Below are 21403 nucleotides of genomic sequence, written 5' to 3'. Positions count from 1 at the left end.
GAGTTCCCTGCCACAGACATGTCGCACACTTGCAGAACCACAGACATTCCAGGACTTATAGGGGGACAGACCCACAGTAAAATCTGTCAGAGGGACACAGATGGGATTTGCCAGTTCACAACCCAGCACCAGTAACACAATGTCTGTGAACACAAAATGCCCAGTGACCTTCAGCACTTTTATAATGTTAATCACACAATTATATAGCACCAAATTCACTGTGGCCCCCCCTGTTTTGCACCCTGATACTTGTTCAGTAGTGGAGGAGGACCAGCCTTGTCTCTGCAGCCTACGGAGAGAGAGAAAATGGCGCTGAGCAGTGTGCTGGCTGACTGAGGAGGAAGCTCCACTCTTCAATGGTGTGTTTCTCCTCAGCTATTATGAGGTCATTTTTTATACTGGTGGGGGTAGGACTGTGCCTCAGCAACTTATGCCCCTTATTTATGCCAGTTTCCATAGGATTCATGCTGCCCGGGGTGCCCCCTCCCCCCGCCTGTGTATGTGTGGGCAACATGGCGCGCTGCGCTCCCGCCAGCCGCGCGGTACCTTTAGCCGTCACTTTCTTGATTGAAGATCTGTCTTCTTACACTCACCTGTCTTCTGACTTCTGGGTCTGTGAGGGGGGTGACGGCGTGCTGTGGGAGTGAGCATCTAGGCAGCATCTAGTCCTACGAAGCAGGGAGTCTGATGCCAGCAGATCTCCCTGAAAATAAAAAACCTAACATAAGTCTTTTCAGAGAAACTCAGTAGAGCTCCTCAAAGTGCATCCAGTCGACCTGGGCACATTTCTAAAACTGAAGTCTGGAGGAGGGGCATAGAGGGAGGAGCCAGTTCACACCCAAACACAATTTGAAAAGTCTTTAGAGTGCCCATGTCTCCTGCGGATCCCGTCTATACCCCATGGTCTTGATGTCATCCCCAGCATCCTCTAGGACGTATGAGAAAGTCATGTAATACAAATATGCAAAATTATTACAATGAAAATTATGAATTCTTCTGTATTTCTACTATTAGAGATGCTTAACAATTATTAGCTAGTTATGACTGATAAAAACAATTCCTGCTATTTAATGCACAATTGTCCCACTTTGTAGTATTTCAAGTGGCACTAAATTAATAATACTAATAATTATTAAGAGCTCAGGTAAGCTGTATATATAAATATTTTGAAGTTAAAGAAAACTCTGAATGCTACTATACCATATCAAAGTTTAGATAAGACCTATAAAAAACAAACAGAAAAACATGAACGTTTCCAGCACAGATCATTTTTACTGCGGTAGTTTTCAGTTGTAAAGAGATTTATAAAGTGATGGAGCTCTTTAATCTTGTAAATCACTCTTACCCTTTATTAAGAAATACTAAGGCAAAGATAAATTCTAGTGGTTTCTCTTACTTGGGTTACATGTATTTATTTCATTTATTACATTTTTCTATCAAAATATAGTTTAAAGGACCAGTAAACCTAAAATACAAATTGAAAGTAATATCTATGGTAAAGTTTGAGCAACTATTTGGAATATAAACAATTTTAAAGCAAATATACTTAAGAGAACAAATGTTTTATGCTTTACACAATATACCTGCTGCTTAAGCCTATTAAATGATTTGCTATAACAATAAGAGTTTGAACTACTATAGCTGAAAACAGAGGGCACTGGCTTATACTCGGTAAACCAGATATTGTAAGTTCCAACAGTATCAAGGAACTTTCAAATATTTTTATGTTTAGGTTACCAGAAAATGTATTTTATTTAATGTGATGGAGAATGGGTTGAGTAATACAGTAACTAGGGAAAACAAAATTTGGAGCACCTAAACAATGCGCAGGGACGGCTGCCTGAACCGTGACCACCGGTAAAGGGGATGTCTCCCTATCCCCAAAAAGGCAAGCTAGATAGTGAAATTTCGGTGGTAACAGTAGAGGGCGCCAAACCACAGGTGACAATAAACTCTATTACAGAATTTTCAAAATATACAGTTTGTGATCTAAACAAATATAATGATCATATAATGAATGATGGAATACGTTCCTTAGTTTCGCTTGATTTTGAGCGTGTAGAGAGTTCTTTTGCTCTCCTAGGTCGTCCAATCCTTATTCTTAGGATCTCTTATTAGCATCCAATGTCATATAAAACAAAAATGGAGAGAAATCTAGTGTAACACCATTTTATTCTCTTTTAAAAGGTAACTTCTTTAAAAGTGACTCCTTTAAAAAACACATAAAAACATGACTCCTATTCCAATACAGATAGAGCACATGCAGCCGGTGTGCAGCTTGCTAAATGTGAGAATGGGATAATTACCAGATTGTCAGAGGAAACAAAGTCCTCGGTACCGCAAATGATCTCAAACACCAGTCGGCCTCCCGGGAAATGGCTTCCTGGATTTTTGCAGCAATCACCACTCCCACACAAAGGAAACGCCACCTTCAACTGCGCAGTTGAAGGTGGCGTTTCCTTTGTGTGGGAGAGGTGATTGCTGCAAAAATCCAGGAAGCCATTTCCCGGAAGGCCGACTGGTGTTTGAGATCATTTGCGGTACCGAGGACTTTGTTTCCTCTGACAATCTGGTAATTATCCCATTCTCACATTTAGCAAGCTGCACACCGGCTGCATGTGCTCTATCTGTATTGGAATAGGAGTCATGTTTTTATGTGTTTTTTAAAGGAGTCACTTTTAAAGAAGTTACCTTTTAAAAGAGAATAAAATGGTGTTACACTAGATTTCTCTCCATTTTTGTTTTATATGACATTGGATGCTAATAAGAGATCCTAAGAATAAGGATTGGACGACCTAGGAGAGCAAAAGAACTCTCTACACGCTCAAAATCAAGCGAAACTAAGGAACGTATTCCATCATTCATTATATGATCATTATATTTGTTTAGATCACAAACTGTATATTTTGAAAATTCTGTAATAGAGTTTATTGTCACCTGTGGTTTGGCGCCCTCTACTGTTACCACCGAAATTTCACTATCTAATACAGTAACTAGTAGTTTGAAACTGTCAGATGCCACCCTGTTAGTTATCATGCGTGGCTTTGCAGGTTTTTGTTTTCCCGTTTGTCATCTCTGTCCCCCTCATCTTCTAGTGTTTCATTTCTGTCCTCCCTGTCTCACATTTCTGTCCCACTCAACCTTCTGTCTTCCTGTATCTCATCTCTGTTGCCCTCACCTCCCCCTCTTATCTCAGTCTCTCTCAACAACCCCTCTCTTTCTTATCTCTGTCCCTAATACTGTATATCAGTCTATATAATTTCTTTCACCCAACACCGTTACCTCTTTAGTCTTTCTCATCACTTTCCCCAGTCCTCCAGTGGCATTGAAGGAAAGGGGGCAGGGGGGCTTGCCGCAGTTGCTGACAGACAGGAACAGTCCTGTCCTAACATCACAGGGGGAGAGAAGAGAGAAGTGAGACTGTGCCTGTCTGCTGTCCAGTGAGAGCTGTGAGATGAGGGAGGGGATGGGTTCTCTCTGCAGCTAGACATACACTGTAGGAGATTATATAATAAACTAGTACAGAGGGTTCTCAAACTCAGTTCTCAGGACCTCAAACAGTTCATGATTTCCAGGTCACCTGTGGATCTTGTGACATCTGGTAAAATACCTGTGCATATGTTAGGTGACATGGAAAATGTGAACTGTTTGTGGTCTTGGGGACCGAGTTTGAGACCAACTGGACTAGTATATTGGTCCTACTCCCATACCATACACCACTCCATCCTGCCCCCTCCCTTGGCTTTATAGTTACCCACTCGACCGGTGGGTCCTCCAACCTCTCTGGCTAAGGTCTGTCCTGACCACTTGCAGGGAGAGCCATTGAATGAAGGGGGTGGGGGGCAGCTCCCACTGCATATGCATGTTTGAAATTGAACAGACTTTAGCAGATTATTATATAGATTTACCTGGTGGATATTGCCATTCTACATTTGGCAATATGTATTTAAAAAATTATTGAATTATGATATTATAATAATTATTTAAATGTATTCCTATATGATTTTAAACAGCATGTCACAGATGACTACTGCTTCAATCAAAGAAGACACCAATGATAATATCACCATTTTCACCCGAATACTTGATGGATTGCTGGATGGATATGACAACAGGCTGCGACCTGGGCTTGGAGGTACAGTAAAAGAAACCCTTTGAAAGAACTGTGTGAGCTTATGAATGGACATGTATAGAAATAGTTTTTTGTGTAATGCGAAAGAAAAATACCAAGGTATTATTCAGATGCTCTTATGGAATGCTCTGTCCAGCAGCTGCCATAAAATGGGAATAGTGAGTCCCACAAGCAAATACAATAGAAGAAATTAAATAGAAGCTCTAGTAATAACTCCAAAGTCTGTATCAATTGCAGTAATACAAGTACGTGGATAGGTCAAATCAAGGTATGACTTAATTTAATTCAAGGTTTGACGTAATTTTGGTATACTAATATAGATAGGTTTATTTTATGTATATTAATTGGACAAAGGTTTCCAGGTGCTAATGAGCTGCCATTTTGGCAAGGGTATAAATGCCTGAATAGGCCATGCAAACACTTACCTTTGATAAAGCTGCAGAATTGATGCAGCAAAATGCATCAGGTATACTTACCTCATCCATCTAATTGGATTGCGGGACAACAATTATTGTTCACGAACCAGCCACCATTTAATTCCACCTACATTGCTCATCCAAAAAGCTCCACAGCTTGCAGGAATCAGATTACACAAAGTACCAACACCATGCTTTTGAGGTCTCCACTATCATTATATGGCTATTACAACAAGGATACTCTCCCTCTATCACTGAATATGGTAACTATACAACAAATTTGGACAGTGTCATTCAATTAAGGAGGTTCTGTGGTTTATTTTGGATTGAATTTTATGGGGGAGTTACGAACACATACTGACTTTCATGAACGTTTATGTATTCTGCTGCATTGCATTTTTTATGAAATGGGTGATAAGCCTTTTTTAGCTTCTGGTATATAATTTATTTGCACATATATTGGCAAGCTGCTCAATCAGATTGTGATGTCACTCAGGTGCTAAAAGGGAGGGGTAATTCTGTGTAAGAAAAAACTATTTGTGTTCCCTAATGCACACTGTGAGTGAAAAGTAATACTACATAATAATCATATAATACGGAGATCTTAGTTGCGTATATCTGCAGATATAGGGTTAAGCCCCCAGGCCAATTGGCAAGGCATATAATTTATTTGCTATAATTTGTACTATTATTATTTTTTATTAAATTTATGATTTTACCTATGTATGTACTTGAATTACTGCAAATAATATTACTAGTGCTGCTATTTTATTCCTGTTATTGTGTTTGTGTAATGTAGTTAAAAATGCCAGTTATCATGTTAGCTGTTATTAGCTTTAGCCACCTCTGCACATCCAACAGTTTTCATAAATGTTTGAGCTTTATTTATATTAATCCTGGCATGTAATTGGCACAGATATCTTCTTGCTAAGGTGAAAAGACTTTTATATTGGATAAAATAATTTTTTGATACCTCAGAGATTCACTTGAAATGTATGTGTGTGTCAGCTCAGTTTCGTTATACTGCATGCCACTAATTTACAAAGCTTTAAAAATTGCATATGATTTTTCTTAAATATATGGTCTGTCCACAAAATGGCTACTTCCACTGCTAGTATAACAGGTAAATATTAAAACATAAATACATAGCCCAAAACTTCAGAGGTCTGAACAGTGGGATGGGGTGTTTCTGCAGTATATTGAGGGTGTTGCCACTCTTCCATTGGATGTGGATACATTTTTATGTGTGAGAAGTCCAATTCGACACCTGCCTCCACTGCGTACAGCAGTGCAAAATCTCCCAGCCACATCTGACTTTCCCCTCCTTTCCCACAAATCACGTCAAATGTCCTGATGGCAAGACAGTGGGACACTGCTTCAAAAACTGGACAGTTGGAAGATATATAAATACAACTGCAGGTTTCTTGATACAGCAAGGCAGGAATGGAAGAGAGTACAGTAGATGCATCACATTTTGATTAATATATGTCTGGTTCAGCAAATTGCATTTATTGCTACAGTTACATGTTAGTCTGAAATTGTGCCAATTAAGCTATAAAAGCCACGTTTTTCAACAAGGCTGAGAGATGCGCATGATTACCTAGACTTGGTATAGGCAATATGACAAAAAGATTGATACAGACCTGATGCTGCTAGTTGGGCATTGATAAAGCAACCACTATAAATACAGCTGTCAGATCTAATAAAACAGTTGAATAAATTCAGTCAGGACCTAGGGTGCAAGATAATCCTTTCTGATCAGAATACAAAGAAGCCTTCTCAGGAGGCACTTCAGTCTTGGACCAGGGTTATAGGAGTGCTGTGGACAGCTGCAACATAATTTAGGCATCTCATCTATTCCTTCACTACTCAAGTGCCAATACACATTATACATTTCCCAATTCCCTTGCTGAAATGAGTGGGACATTGATTAAATCTTTGCAAGGTGCAATTCTCAGTGATATACAGGTGACGTAAGCAGGCAGCAAATCATCTGTTTGTATAAATCTATAGCACAATATGAAATTTATCTAGCACTTGACAGGTTATTCTAAAAAAGGATAACATTTATAGGGGGGAATTAAATTAGTTGTAAATTTGCCATTTGCACCTCTTGCAGCTCATGGAAGCATTAAACAGCTGTTATATTCCAAAAAGTGCTAGAATAACTGTGGAGTAATTTGTTATAGCTCACACCTCCAAAGTAAGACTATTATTTTTTCAAGTGTTCCTGCTAATCTAAAAATATATGGATATATTGCTGCTGGACATCATGAAACACTCCTGCAAAGTGAAATGTATTAAAATGTACTTTTGTCAAGGTGAATAAAAAAAGAGAGATTTTTCCAGTCATTACTCCTTTAAAACAAACAAACTAAATTAAAAAGCAGCTGTTAAAGCAAACCATACATTAACACAGATTAGAATACTTACCTAGTAGATGTTGAGATTCTGTGCATCGGGATGCTGCTGGCGGTCTTCTGACCACCGACATCCCAAGTGCCGGGATCACGATATCATACCCATGGAACAATATAGCAGTCTTTTTACTTAGGGACTAGATCAGAGGTTCTCAAACTCGGTCCTCGGGGGCCCACACAGTGCATGTTTTGCAGGTCTCCTCACAGAATCGCAAGTGAAATAATTAGCTCCACCTGTGGACCTTTTAAAATGTGTCAGTGAGTAATTAATACACCTGTGCACCTGCTGGGTTACCTGCAAAACATGCACTGTGTGGGCTCCCGAGGACCGAGATTGAGAACCTCTGGACTAGATGATCAGCTTTGTCTATGCTTATATTTTTTCATTATCTCTTTCATGTTGTTTGGAGGGATTTTGTTCACGCAACTACATATATACCCTGTTTACTAAATCTATATGTGGGCTCATTGTTCAGCACTATGGGGGATATTCAATTGTTTGAAAAGTCAGTTGGGTGTCTGTTTTTTCCTATTTAATAGACAGGAAAAAACAGACACCCAACCGACTTTTCAAACATTTGAATTCCCCCCTATGAGACTGATTTAGAGTTTAGAAGCAAATACAAGAAGGAGCAAAAACATGAGCATTATGTACTTTGGTAAAACCATGTTGCATTGAAGAAGGTACAGATTTAATGTGTGCAGAGAGATTTGGGTGTAGTATGAGTGGCCAGCGGCCGGGATCCCGGGGGCCAGCATACTGGCGCCGAGATCCCAACCGCTGGCATACCAATAGCTGGGTGAGCGCTAATGAGCCCCTTGCAGGCTCGCTGGGCTCACCACGCTGCGGGCACGGTGGTGCACTATGCGTGCCACGCTATTTATTCTTCCTCCAGGGGGGTCATGGACCCCCCTGGAGGCATGCCGGCAGTCGGGATCCCGGCGCCAGTATGCTGGCCACCGGGATGCCAGCCGGCGGCATACTGAAGACCACCCGAGAGATATATAGTTGAGTGTCCTAGTTTAGTTCTAATATTCAGTATAAACACAAAGCTCTCCAGTGTTTTCCACATGCAAACGTAGGCAGTATTTACTCTCCATGCAAAAATATACAGTAAATAAATGCATTTGCACCCTTTACATTGCAACTTGGTTTATTCCAGGAGAGAACTGTTTTGATTTTGCTCCTTTTTTTGAATTGTTACAGTAGTAACTCAGAATTAGGCTCTATGGGGGGAGGGGATTGAAAATCTATTCAATTAAATAGCCTGTTTACCATACCTAAAAGTCAGGATTCAGGAGCGGAAACCCACTGATTCCGCGTAAACTGCAGAATCAATGTTTTTTTTCCATGCGCAAACACGATTTTTCTTTTTTTCTTTGGACTTTAGCTGTGAGGTTCAGTACGACTACGGGAGTTACAGGCAAGGCAATCCCAGCTAATTGGATTGCTCTGGCGCTGCATTTAGCCGCAATTGGATACCCCTTTATACTGTATGTTCTTTGATGTGACACTTGTATTTGACAATTATTTTTGGTTTTGCTATATAAATCATTACCTTGGCTGGCATAGTTTGTCAGTGCTGATTTATTTCCACAAGTTTTTCACACAAACCTAATCATGCAAAGTGCAGGGGTAGAAATAGGACATGTGTGATAAGCTGCTGTGCAGGGGATGGATTGGTCATGTGTGATAAGCTTCTGTGCAGGGGAGGGATGGGCATGTATAATGGGCTGCTGTTCAGGGGGCAACTTGTGTGACAAACTGATGGGCATGAGGACATTTTACAAAAACTGCCGAGGAGGGGTCCAATGGCATATGTGAAACGTGTTTGTCATTATCCATCATGCTGTCAAATCCCAAAATATGACATTATGGAAATGCCATTTTTAAAACGGTGTACCAAATTTTCATTCTGTAATTAACAGGCCAGGTGATTGGACTGTCAGTGGTAGTCGATAGGTGGAATAGCCTCCCATCAGAGGTGGCTGAGGCTAAGTCAGTAGAGCAATTTAGACATGCTTGGGATAGGCATATCAATATCCTTACAATTAAATTAGAATCAAATAGGGTTGAGGTTACTAACAGGGTTAAAAAGGAGCAGACTAGATGGACCAAATGTTTCTTATCTGCCGTCAAATTCTATGTTTCTGAGAGTGTTTTCGAAATAAGAGGATGCAGGAAGAGCAGCAATTACAGTTGCAAATCAGAACTACCTTTTTCTTTACAACTTTCCTGGAAATGTCAAAGTTTCTTTCAAAAAACAAATTTCAGTGTCACAATATTTGATGATTTATAATAAAATCGATAGAGCTTTGAAGATGCACTCACAGAAGCAGAATATTAATTAACAGACACAATGTTGCTGCGTGCTCTAGCATAATTTAACAACCTGTAATTGGCTATTATACAGCAACAGTATAAGTGCCACTCTTGCCATTGCTGTATTCATGCAGTAGGATAAGGATCTTTACTGTGCAATACTCACACAACAACAGTAACAGGACAGAAATTCTACACTGCTGCTGCTGCATTCTAAGCATTGCCGTTGGCCAGGCAGGCATTATATTTGAGGAACTTTCTTCAAGAAGTTGGCCCTTTTTTAACCTTCTTAGGTGCTTAGAGCTACTGTATTGATGCCAATCATCAAAAGAACACAATAGTCTGTTAATGCAATTTATCACCTGGCCATCATTCTATGCCATGAATATGAACTTTTGGGAATTTGCTGACCGAGCATTTATTAATGCTGACTTTGTATGAATCATACGACATTGGCATACATGTGATATGAATTCTCAGAATTAACTATAAATATCACAGTATGTATATTAATTTGTATCAATTATGTAAAAGCAAATTTGAAGCAGTCTACTGAGATTATAGACTTCCTGCTAACATCACTAGATAGCTCATGCATATTCATGACTATTGAATGGAAAGTCTCCTCAGTGTTGCAAGTGTTATTTATTGCAATTTTTCAATGATTACAGTCCTGGAAGAGGGTAAATACCTATAGGTGACAAATGAGTGATTCATATAGTATTTAAATATCCTGTTATCACTGGTGACGGGATAATTAAATCCTCTATGAATCACTCAGTGTCACCTATAGGTATTTGTCATTTTCCCAGGAAGTTATCATTGTGACTCTCTCACACAGAGGGGACAAGAGAGCACATTATATTGTCGCCTTGATACATAACAACAATCGTCTATATGAACTGCAATAATACGATTTTACATTTATGTTTATGAATTGCAACAATTGTTTATATGAATTGTATGAGTACATAACTTCTACAATATATGTTATACACAGATTCTTCTGAATGACGGTTGTTGAGATCACTCTAAATATTTACCTGCACAACTATATTCTGCAGGAATTTACACTTTATGATATCATATTCCTCATCAGTGTTAAAAATATTTAACTATTTTCATAGCACTTCTATATACTTATAGCACATACATTGCAGATTGTGGGCCTAATTCAGACCTGATCGCAGCAGCAAAATCTTTCTCTAAAGGGCAAAACCATGGGGGTCATTCCGAGTTGATCGTAGCTGTGCTAAATTTAGCACAGCTACGATCAGGCACTCAGACATGCGGGGGGACACCCAGCACGGAGCTGGTCCGCCCCGTATGTCAGTTCCGCCCCCCCCCCCCACAGAAGTGCAAAAGCATTGCGCAGCTGCAATGCTTTAGCATTTCAGGAGTACTTCCCGGCCAGCGCAGCCGGCTGCCCGGATCGCAGCAGCTGCATGTGACGTCAGGCAGCCGCTGTGGCCCGCCCGCCCCAATGGTCCAGCCATGCCTGCGTTGGCCGGACCGCACCCCCTAAACGGCAGCATAACGCCGCCGTCCAGCCCCCTTCCGCCCATCGACCGGGAGGCGATCGCCTTCGGCTGTCTGGCATGTGCTGGCGCACTGCGGCGCCGGCGCATGCACAGTACTGACCCGATCTCACCGCTGCGATAAACTGCAGCGTGAGATCGGGTCAGAATGACCACCCATGTGCACTGCAGGTGGGGCAGATATAACATGAGCAGAGAGAGTTAGATTTGGGTGGGTTATATTATTTCTTTGCAGGGTAAACACTGGCTGCTTTATTTTTACACTGCAATTTAGATATCAGTTTGAACACACCCCTCCCAAATCTAACTCTCTCTGCACATGTTATATCTGCCCCACCTGCAGTGCACATGGTTTTTCCCATTAGAGAAAAATGTTGCTGCTGCGATCAGGTCTGAATTAGGCCCAGTGTTTCTTCATTTGTTTGTGAGTCTGCTCTAGGGACTCACATATACAATATTATATACTGCTCCATATTTTAATGATAATGAATAAAAGTTAATGTCTAATCCAGTATATCTCATTAGGTATACAGCATATTTTATCTTTCATGATATAAATAAGAGTGCCCTCCAAAAAGAGTTTACCTCCTTTTTTGCGCTCTTCCATCAACCTCCTTTGGAATCCCATTTACAGTACAGTATGTTGAAAGGTGACATCTAAAGGTAAAAGGGCAAGATAGGACCTCAGGATTTTACTTTACGACCATCCCTTCAGCACACAGTTCTAGGTGTATAGTCCTTATGTGACTATCCTACAAAGGGCTACATCTAACATGAATAAATTATTTCTATCATTGTTGGTGACATGGTACCTGTTAAAGGCATGTACAGTACAACATTAGTCTCAGTGCATAAATCACTGGCGTATCTATAATGTGTGCAGTGTGTGCGGCGCACACGGGCCCCTGAGTCCAGAGGGGCCCCCTATTGCACATGCTGCACCCATTTACTAAATACTCACCCCTCCGGAGTCCCGCGTCGATGTCTGTGCCAGTGTTAAAAATCCGTGAAAATAGCGCAGTGGCCATTTTCACAGAATTCTGCGCATGTGCAGTACAAAAATCACTGGGAAAATGGCTACCGCGCCATTTTCTCGGAGATTTGCGCATGCGCAGTAGAGTCTGAGCGATCAAGTGCACAGACTCTCAGCACTGCCAGCAGAGAGGAGGGGGCCCGAGTGGAGTAGACTGTACCCGGGCCTCCTCCTCTCTTAAAGCGCCCCTTTAATGCTTTCTGCTAATCGGCTAAATACTGCTAGACATCATTTAGTGTTTATGTACTTTTAAAATAAACTTACTACTACTACAAATAATAATTTACCACTGCTTATTGATCCCCCTGGGGATATCCAATTAACTCCGTTGCCAGCACTTATTGGCCATTTTTTGGGAGGACCCGCTGAGGTCTCAAAACAAAATCCCTGATAAGAGACATTTTTTCTTTGGCTATGGGGGTTCGCACGCAGCGGCTTATTGCTGCGGTGCGAACGGTTCCTGAATGCGCATGCATTGTGGGCACAGTGCGCGATGTTGCCCGGCGACAGGTGTTGCCAGATTATGTCGCGTCTACCGAAGGAAGCGGTCACAGAGCCGACCGCAAAGAAGATTGACAGGAAGAAGGCGTTCCAGGGCGGATCCGGACCATTGGCTCCCGGTTTCGGGGAGTGGTAAGGAAAACGCAGGCGTGTCCAGCAGAATGGAGGGCAGATGTCTGACGTCAAAGCCAGCTCCAGCATCGCAGAGATCGTCGCACAGGGTAAGTAGGTATAGGCCTAGTCTTGTTTTCCTTGAAATTTTTTTAGCTTAGCAGGGCTGCACAATCGATCGCAGCCCTGCTAAGCTAAAATACACTCCCCCATAGGCGTGTACTAGTTGATCGCAGCAGCAACAAAAAGTTGCTGGCTGCGATCAACTCGGAATGACCACCTATGATCACAAAAACACATAGTTCCGGGAACTTATCCCGGATCCTATGTGTTTTTTAGGGATGTGCACTTGAAATTTTTCGGGTTTTGTGTTTTGGTTTTGGGTTCGGTTCCGCGGCCGTGTTTTGGGTTCGACCGCGTTTTGGCAAAACCTCACCGAATTTTTTTTGTCGGATTCGGGTGTGTTTTGGATTCGGGTGTTTTTTTCAAAAAACCCTAAAAAACAGCTTAAATCATAGAATTTGGGGGTCATTTTGATCCCAAAGTATTATTAACCTCAAAAACCATAATTTCCACTCATTTTCAGTCTATTCTGAATACCTCACACCTCACAATATTATTTTTAGTCCTAAAATTTGCACCGAGGTCACTGGATGACTAAGCTAAGCGACCCTAGTGGCCGACACAAACACCTGGCCCATCTAGGAGTGGCACTGCAGTGTCACGCAGGATGGCCCTTCCAAAAAACACTCCCCAAAAAGCACATGACGCAAAGAAGAAAAAAAGAGGCGCAATGAGGTAGCTGTGTGAGTAAGATAAGCGACCCTAGTGGCCGACACAAACACCTGGCCCATCTAGGAGTGGCACTGCAGTGTCACGCAGGATGGCCCTTCCAAAAAACACTCCCCAAACAGCACATGACGCAAAGAAGAAAAAAAGAGGCGCAATGAGGTAGCTGTGTGAGTAAGCTAAGCGACCCTAGTGGCCGACACAAACACCTAGCCCATCTAGGAGTGGCACTGCAGTGTCACGCAGGATGGCCCTTCCAAAAAACACTCCCCAAACAGCACATGACGCAAATAAAAATGAAAGAAAAAAGAGGTGCAAGATGGAATTGTCCTTGGGCCCTCCCACCCACCCTTATGTTGTATAAACAGGACATGCACCCTTTAACCAACCCATCATTTCAGTGACAGGGTCTGCCACACGACTGTGACTGAAATGACGGGTTGGTTTGGACCCCCACCGAAAAAGAAGCAATTAATCTCTCCTTGCACAAACTGGCTCTACAGAGGCAAGATGTCCACCTCATCATCATCCTCCGATATATCACCGTGTACATCCCGCTCCTCACAGATTATCAATTCGTCCCCACTGGAATCCACCATCTCAGCTCCCTGTGTACTTTGTGGAAGCAATTGCTGCTGGTCAATGTCTCCACGGAGGAATTGATTATAATTCATTTTAATGAACATCATCTTCTCCACATTTTCTGGAAGTAACCTCGTACGCAGATTGCTGACAAGGTGAGCGGCGGCACTAAACACTCTTTCGGAGTACACACTTGTGGGAGGGCAACTTAGGTAGAATAAAGCCAGTTTGTGCAAGGGCCTCCAAATTGCCTCTTTTTCCTGCCAGTATAAGTACGGACTGTCTGACGTGCCTACTTGGATGCGGTCACTCATATAATCCTCCACCATTCTTTCAATGGTGAGAGAATCATATGCAGTGACAGTAGACGACATGTCCGTAATCGTTGTCAGGTCCTTCAGTCCGGACCAGATGTCAGCATCAGCAGTCGCTCCAGACTTCCCTGCATCACCGCCAGCGGGTGGGCTCGGAATTCTGAGCCTTTTCCTCGCACCCCCAGTTGCGGGAGAATGTGAAGGAGGAGATGTTGACAGGTCGCGTTCCGCTTGACTTGACAATTTTCTCACCAGCAGGTCTTTGAACCCCAGCAGACTTGTGTCTGCCGGAAAGAGAGATCCAAGGTAGGTTTTAAATCTAGGATCGAGCACGGTGGACAAAATGTAGTGCTCTGATTTCAACAGATTGACCACCCGTGAATCCTTGTTAAGCGAATTAAGGGCTCCATCCACAAGTCCCACATGCCTAGCGGAATCGCTCCCTTTTAGCTCCTCCTTCAATGCCTCCAGCTTCTTCTGCAAAAGCCTGATGAGGGGAATGACCTGACTCAGGCTGGCAGTGTCTGAACTGACTTCACGTGTGGCAAGTTCAAAAGGTTGCAGAACCTTGCACAACGTTGAAATCATTCTCCACTGCGCTTGAGACAGGTACATTCCACCTCCTATATTGTGCTCAATTGTATAGGCTTGAATGGCCTTTTGCTGCTCCTCCAACCTCTGAAGCATATAGAGGGTTGAATTCCACCTCGTTACCACTTCTTGCTTCAGATGATGGCAGGGCAGGTTCAGGCGTTTTTGGTGGTGCTCCAGTCTTCTGTACGTGGTGCCTGTACGCCGAAAGTGTCCCGCAATTCTTCTGGCCACCGACAGCATCTCTTGCACGCCCCTGTCGTTTTTTTAAAAATTCTGCACCACCAAATTCAAGGTATGTGCAAAACATGGGACGTGCTGGAATTTGCCCATATTTAATGCACACACAATATTGCTGGCGTTGTCCGATGCCACAAATCCACAGGAGAGTCCAATTGGGGTAAGCCATTCCGCGATGATCTTCCTCAGTTGCCGTAAGAGGTTTTCAGCTGTGTGCGTATTCTGGAAACCGGTGATACAAAGCGTAGCCTGCCTAGGAAAGAGTTGGCGTTTGCGAGATGCTGCTACTGGTGCCGCCGCTGCTGTTCTTGCGGCGGGAGTCCATACATCTACCCAGTGGGCTGTCACAGTCATATAGTCCTGACCCTGCCCTGCTCCACTTGTCCACATGTCCGTGGTTAAGTGGACATTGGGTACAACTGCATTTTTTAGGACACTGGTGAGTCTTTTTCTGACGTCCGTGTACATTCTCGGTATCGCCTGCCTAGAGAAGTGGAACCTAGATGGTATTTGGTAACGGGGGCACACTGCCTCAATAAATTGTCTAGTTCCCTGTGAACTAACGGCGGATACCGGACGCACGTCTAACACCAACATAGTTGTCAAGGCCTCAGTTATCCGCTTTGCAACAGGATGACTGCTGTGATATTTCATCTTCCTCGCAAAGGACTGTTGGACAGTCAATTGCTTGGTGGAAGTAGTAAAAGTGGGCTTACGACTTCCCCTCTGGGATGACCATCGACTCCCAGCAGCAACAACAGCAGCGCCAGCAGCAGTAGGCGTTACACGCAAGGATGCATCGGAGGAATCCCAGGCAGGAGAGGACTCGTCAGAATTGCCAGTGACATGGCATGCAGGACTATTGGCATTCCTGGGGAAGGAGGAAATTGACACTGAGGGAGTTGGTGGGGTGGTTTGCGTGAGCTTGGTTACAAGAGGAAGGGATTTACTGGTCAGTGGACTGCTTCCGCTGTCGCCCAAAGTTTTTGAACTTGTCACTGACTTATTATGAATGCGCTGCAGGTGACGTATAAGGGAGGATGTTCCGAGGTGGTTAACGTCCTTACCCCTACTTATTACAGCTTGACAAAGGCAACACACGGCTTGACAAATGTTGTCCGCATTTCTGGTGAAATACTTCCACACCGAAGAGCTGATTTTTTTGGTATTTTCACCAGGCATGTCAACGGCCCTATTCCTCCCACGGACAACAGGTGTCTCCCCGGGTGCCTGACTTAAACAAACCACCTCACCATCAGAATCCTCCTTGTCAATTTCCTCCCCAGCGCCAGCAACACCCACTCATCCTGGTGTACTTCAACACTGACATCTTCAATCTGACTATCAGGAACTGGACTGCGGGTGCTCCTTCCAGCACTTGCAGGGGGCGTGCAAATGGTGGAAGGCGCATGCTCTTCACGTCCAGTGTTGGGAAGGTCAGGCATCGCAACCGACACAATTGGACTCTCCTTGTGGATTTGGGATTTCGAAGAACGCACAGTTCTTTGCGGTGCTTTTGCCAGCTTGAGTCTTTTCAGTTTTCTAGCGAGAGGCTGAGTGCTTCCATCCTCATGTGAAGCTGAACCACTAGCCATGAACATAGGCCAGGGCCTCAGCCGTTCCTTGCCACTCCGTGTGGTAAATGGCATATTGGCAAGTTTACGCTTCTCCTCCGACAATTTTATTTTAGATTTTGGAGTCCTTTTTTTACTGATATTTGGTGTTTTGGATTTTACATGCTCTGTACTATGACATTGGGCATCGGCCTTGGCAGACGACGTTGCTGGCATTTCATCGTCTCGGCCATGACTAGTGGCAGCAGCTTCAGCACGAGGTGGAAGTGGATCTTGATCTTTCCCTAATTTTGGAACCTCAACATTTTTGTTCTCCATATTTTAATAGGCACAACTAAAAGGCACCTCAGGTAAACAATGGAGATGGATGGATACTAGTATACTTATGGATGGACGAGCGACTGCCGACACAGAGGTAGCTACAGCCGTGGACTACCGTACTGTGTCTGCTGCTAATATAGACTGGATGATAATGAGATGAAATCAATATATATATATATAATATCACTAGTACTGCAGCCGGACAGGTATATATATTTATTATGTAATGACTGATGACGGACCTGCTGGACACTGTCAGCTCAGCAGCACCGCAGACTGCTACAGTAAGCTACTATAGTAGTATGTATAAATAAGAAAGAAAAAAAAAAACCACGGGTAGGTGGTATACAATTATGGATGGACGAGCGACTGCCGACACAGAGGTAGCTACAGCCGTGGACTACCGTACTGTGTCTGCTGCTAATATAGACTGGATGATAATGAGATGTAATCAATATATATATATATAATATCACTAGTACTGCAGCCGGACAGGTATATATATTTATTATGTAATGACTGATGACGGACCTGCTGGACACTGTCAGCTCAGCAGCACCGCAGACTGCTACAGTAAGCTACTATAGTATGTATAAAGAAGAAAGAAAAAAAAAAACACGGGTAGGTGGTATACAATTATGGATGGACGAGCGACTGCCGACACAGAGGTAGCTACAGCCGTGGACTACCGTACTGTGTCTGCTGCTAATATAGACTGGATGATAATGAGATGAAATCAATATATATATATATAATATCACTAGTACTGCAGCCGGACAGGTATATATATTTATTATGTAATGACTGATGACGGACCTGCTGGACACTGTCAGCTCAGCAGCACCGCAGACTGCTACAGTAAGCTACTATAGTAGTATGTATAAAGAAGAAAGAAAAAAAAAACCACGGGTAGGTGGTATACAATTATGGATGGACGAGCGACTGCCGACACAGAGGTAGCTACAGCCGTGGACTACCGTACTGTGTCTGCTGCTAATATAGACTGGATGATAATGAGATGAAATCAATATATATATATATAATATCACTAGTACTGCAGCCGGACAGGTATATATATTTATTATGTAATGACTGATGACGGACCTGCTGGACACTGTCAGCTCAGCAGCACCGCAGACTGCTACAGTAAGCTACTATAGTAGTATGTATAAAGAAGAAAGAAAAAAAAAAACCACGGGTAGGTGGTATACAATTATGGATGGACGAGCGACTGCCGACACAGAGGTAGCTACAGCCGTGGACTACCGTACTGTGTCTGCTGCTAATATAGACTGGATGATAATGAGATGAAATCAATATATATATATATATAATATCACTAGTACTGCAGCCGGACAGGTATATATATTTATTATGTAATGACTGATGACGGACCTGCTGGACACTGTCAGCTCAGCAGCACCGCAGACTGCTACAGTAAGCTACTATAGTAGTATGTATAAAGAAGAAAGAAAAAAAAAAAACACGGGTAGGTGGTATACAATTATGGATGGACGAGCGACTGCCGACACAGAGGTAGATACAGCCGTGGACTACCGTACTGTGTCTGCTGCTAATATAGACTGGATGATAATGAGATGAAATCAATATATATTATATCACACTAGTACTGCAGCCGGACAGGTAGATATATTTATTATGTAATGACTGATGACGGACCTGCTGGACACTGTCAGCTCAGCAGCACCGCAGACTGCTACAGTAAGCTACTATAGTAGTATGTATAAAGAAGAAAGAAAAAAAAAAACCACGGGTAGGTGGTATACAATTATGGATGGACGAGCGACTGCCGACACAGAGGTAGCTACAGCCGTGGACTACCGTACTGTGTCTGCTGCTAATATAGACTGGATGATAATGAGATGAAATCAATATATATATATATAATATCACTAGTACTGCAGCCGGACAGGTATATATATTTATTATGTAATGACTGATGACGGACCTGCTGGACACTGTCAGCTCAGCAGCACCGCAGACTGCTACAGAAAGCTACTATAGTAGTATGTATAAAGAAGAAAGAAAAAAAAAAAAACACGGGTAGGTGGTATACAATTATGGATGGACGAGCGACTGCCGACACAGAGGTAGATACAGCCGTGGACTACCGTACTGTGTCTGCTGCTAGTATAGACTGGATGATAATGAGATGAAATCAATATATATTATATCACACTAGTACTGCAGCCGGACAGGTAGATATATTTATTATGTAATGACTGATGACGGACCTGCTGGACACTGTCAGCTCAGCAGCACCGCAGACTGCTACAGTAAGCTACTATAGTAGTATGTATAAAGAAGAAAGAAAAAAAAAAACCACGGGTAGGTGGTATACAATTATGGATGGACGAGCGACTGCCGACACAGAGGTAGCTACAGCCGTGGACTACCGTACTGTGTCTGCTGCTAATATAGACTGGATGATAATGAGATGAAATCAATATATATATATATAATATCACTAGTACTGCAGCCGGACAGGTATATATATTTATTATGTAATGACTGATGACGGACCTGCTGGACACAGTCAGCTCAGCAGCACCGCAGACTGCTACAGTAAGCTACTATAGTAGTATGTATAAAGAAGAAAGAAAAAAAAAAAACCACGGGTAGGTGGTATACAATATTATATATATATATTATATACAATTATATATATATATATATATATATATATATTAAACTGGTGGTGACTGGTGGTCAGGTCACTGGTCACACTATCAGCAACTTGCAAGTAGTACTCCTAAGCAGACAATCACAATATATATTATACTGGTGGTCAGTGTGGTCACAATGGCAGTGTGGCACTCTGGCAGCAAAAGTGTGCACTGTACGTTATATGTACTCCTGAGTCCTGCTCTCAGACTCTAACTGCTCCCCACTGTCAGTGTCTCCCCCACAAGTCAGATAATATACAGTCACACTATCTATCACTTTAGCAAGTAACTAGTACTCCTCCTAATGCTCCCCAAAATTACTACTGTGTCTCTCTCTACTGTCTCACTCTCTTCTCTATAAACGGAGAGGATGCCAGCCACGTCCTCTCCCTATGAATCTCAATGCACGTGTGAAAATGGCGGCGACGCGCGGCTCCTTATATAGAATCCGAGTCTCGCGATAGAATCCGAGCCTCGCGAGAATCCGACAGCGGGATGATAACGTTCGGGCGCGCTCGGGTTAACCGAGCAAGGCGGGAAGATCCGAGTCGCTCGGCCCCGTGTAAAAAAACATGAAGTTCGGGCGGGTTCGGATTCCGAGGAACCGAACCCGCTCATCCCTAGTGTTTTTGTCCAAAAAAGGGGTTGTTTTGTGCAAAAGAAAGGGCTCTAATTTGCTGAAAAAAATTTCGGGCACAAATGCATTCCACCCACAATTTAATAAGGTGTTGTATCTACTGTATGTTATAATTGGGTAAAATGATTAAAATGTAAAATATATAAGCTTGTACAATAGGTTTCATGTGAATACGCACTCATCAACATCACAGTATTCATTTCTTTCTTTCAGAGAGAATAACTCAAGTAAAAACAGACATTTATGTTACAAGCTTTGGACCAGTATCAGATACGGAAATGGTAAGTTAAAGCAGATTGCTAAGTAATGAATTCCTATAAGTACAATTTGACATAGCAGAAATATAAAACAATTGCTATGACTAGCCCTACTTCCATGATGCACAATAAAAGGCTAACCTGTCTGGGGGGAATACAAGTGTTTTGCACACTGGCAGCCACTAGATGGCGCCCAACGAGGCAATTCAAGTGTTACTCCATTCAGGCACACACAGCCGCCGTTGCTGACATTACTGTTATGTTGTTCCATCACTTTGACTGGCTGGCAACTAGTAAATAACAATATAATGTATGTGTCATGGAATAGATAGCACATGCCTCCTCCTGAGTTAGACTGTGGCACTTTTTTCTGTAACAGGAAGTAAACAACACCAAAGTTTTATCAGAGGAAAAAAAAAATATGACCTAGCAACCAAATAATTCCTAGGCTGTCCGAATCACCTTAGAATACACAAACATTTTAGTCTCACTTGCGACAAACCAGGTGTTTCTCTCTGTCAACATGTTCATGATGTCAACCTTTACCATTTCAAACTTCCTCATGTCGCCATGAATGTTGACATTGCTCAAATGTTGACACTGTGGTTTTAGTCTACATCCATGAGCTGTGACATTAATACCACCTAAAATTGTGTAGGTCCCCATCGTGCCACCAAAACATCTCTTAAGCCCCATACACACTAGGCGATATTGTGGACAATATCGCTCAGAAAGGGCTTTCTGAGAGATAATGTTCACAATATCGCCTAGTGTGTACACTCACTATCGTTAACAATGCGCGCTCCCGCCTTTCGTTAACGACCCCCTTCCTCGTCCGAACATGTGTGGACGAGGGAGGTCTTCTCCATTTTACCAACTCAGACTTCCTTCTTCCCAGTTTCTGGAGATTAAGTCATGGCTCTAATCTGGTTTGCAC

The 21403-nt window shown here is 42.7% G+C and overlaps 1 protein-coding gene across 2 annotated transcripts in view; it reads left to right on the top strand.

Moving 5' to 3' along the window:
- GABRA5 (gamma-aminobutyric acid type A receptor subunit alpha5) overlaps nucleotides 1–21403 on the top strand; it is a 301112-nt gene that overhangs the window by 26569 nt on the left and 253140 nt on the right. For both annotated transcript variants that reach the window (XM_063953304.1, XM_063953306.1), the window contains exons 3-4: nucleotides 4014–4135; nucleotides 20423–20490. In XM_063953304.1, coding sequence (XP_063809374.1) covers nucleotides 4014–4135; nucleotides 20423–20490 — 190 coding nt within the window. The remainder of the gene's footprint in view (nucleotides 1–4013; nucleotides 4136–20422; nucleotides 20491–21403) is intronic.

Source organism: Pseudophryne corroboree, chromosome 2 (assembly GCF_028390025.1).
Source record: "Pseudophryne corroboree isolate aPseCor3 chromosome 2, aPseCor3.hap2, whole genome shotgun sequence".
Taxonomy (NCBI): domain Eukaryota; kingdom Metazoa; phylum Chordata; class Amphibia; order Anura; family Myobatrachidae; genus Pseudophryne; species Pseudophryne corroboree.
Note: the sequence above shows the minus strand (reverse complement) of the source record. Positions and strands in the feature narration are given on the sequence as shown.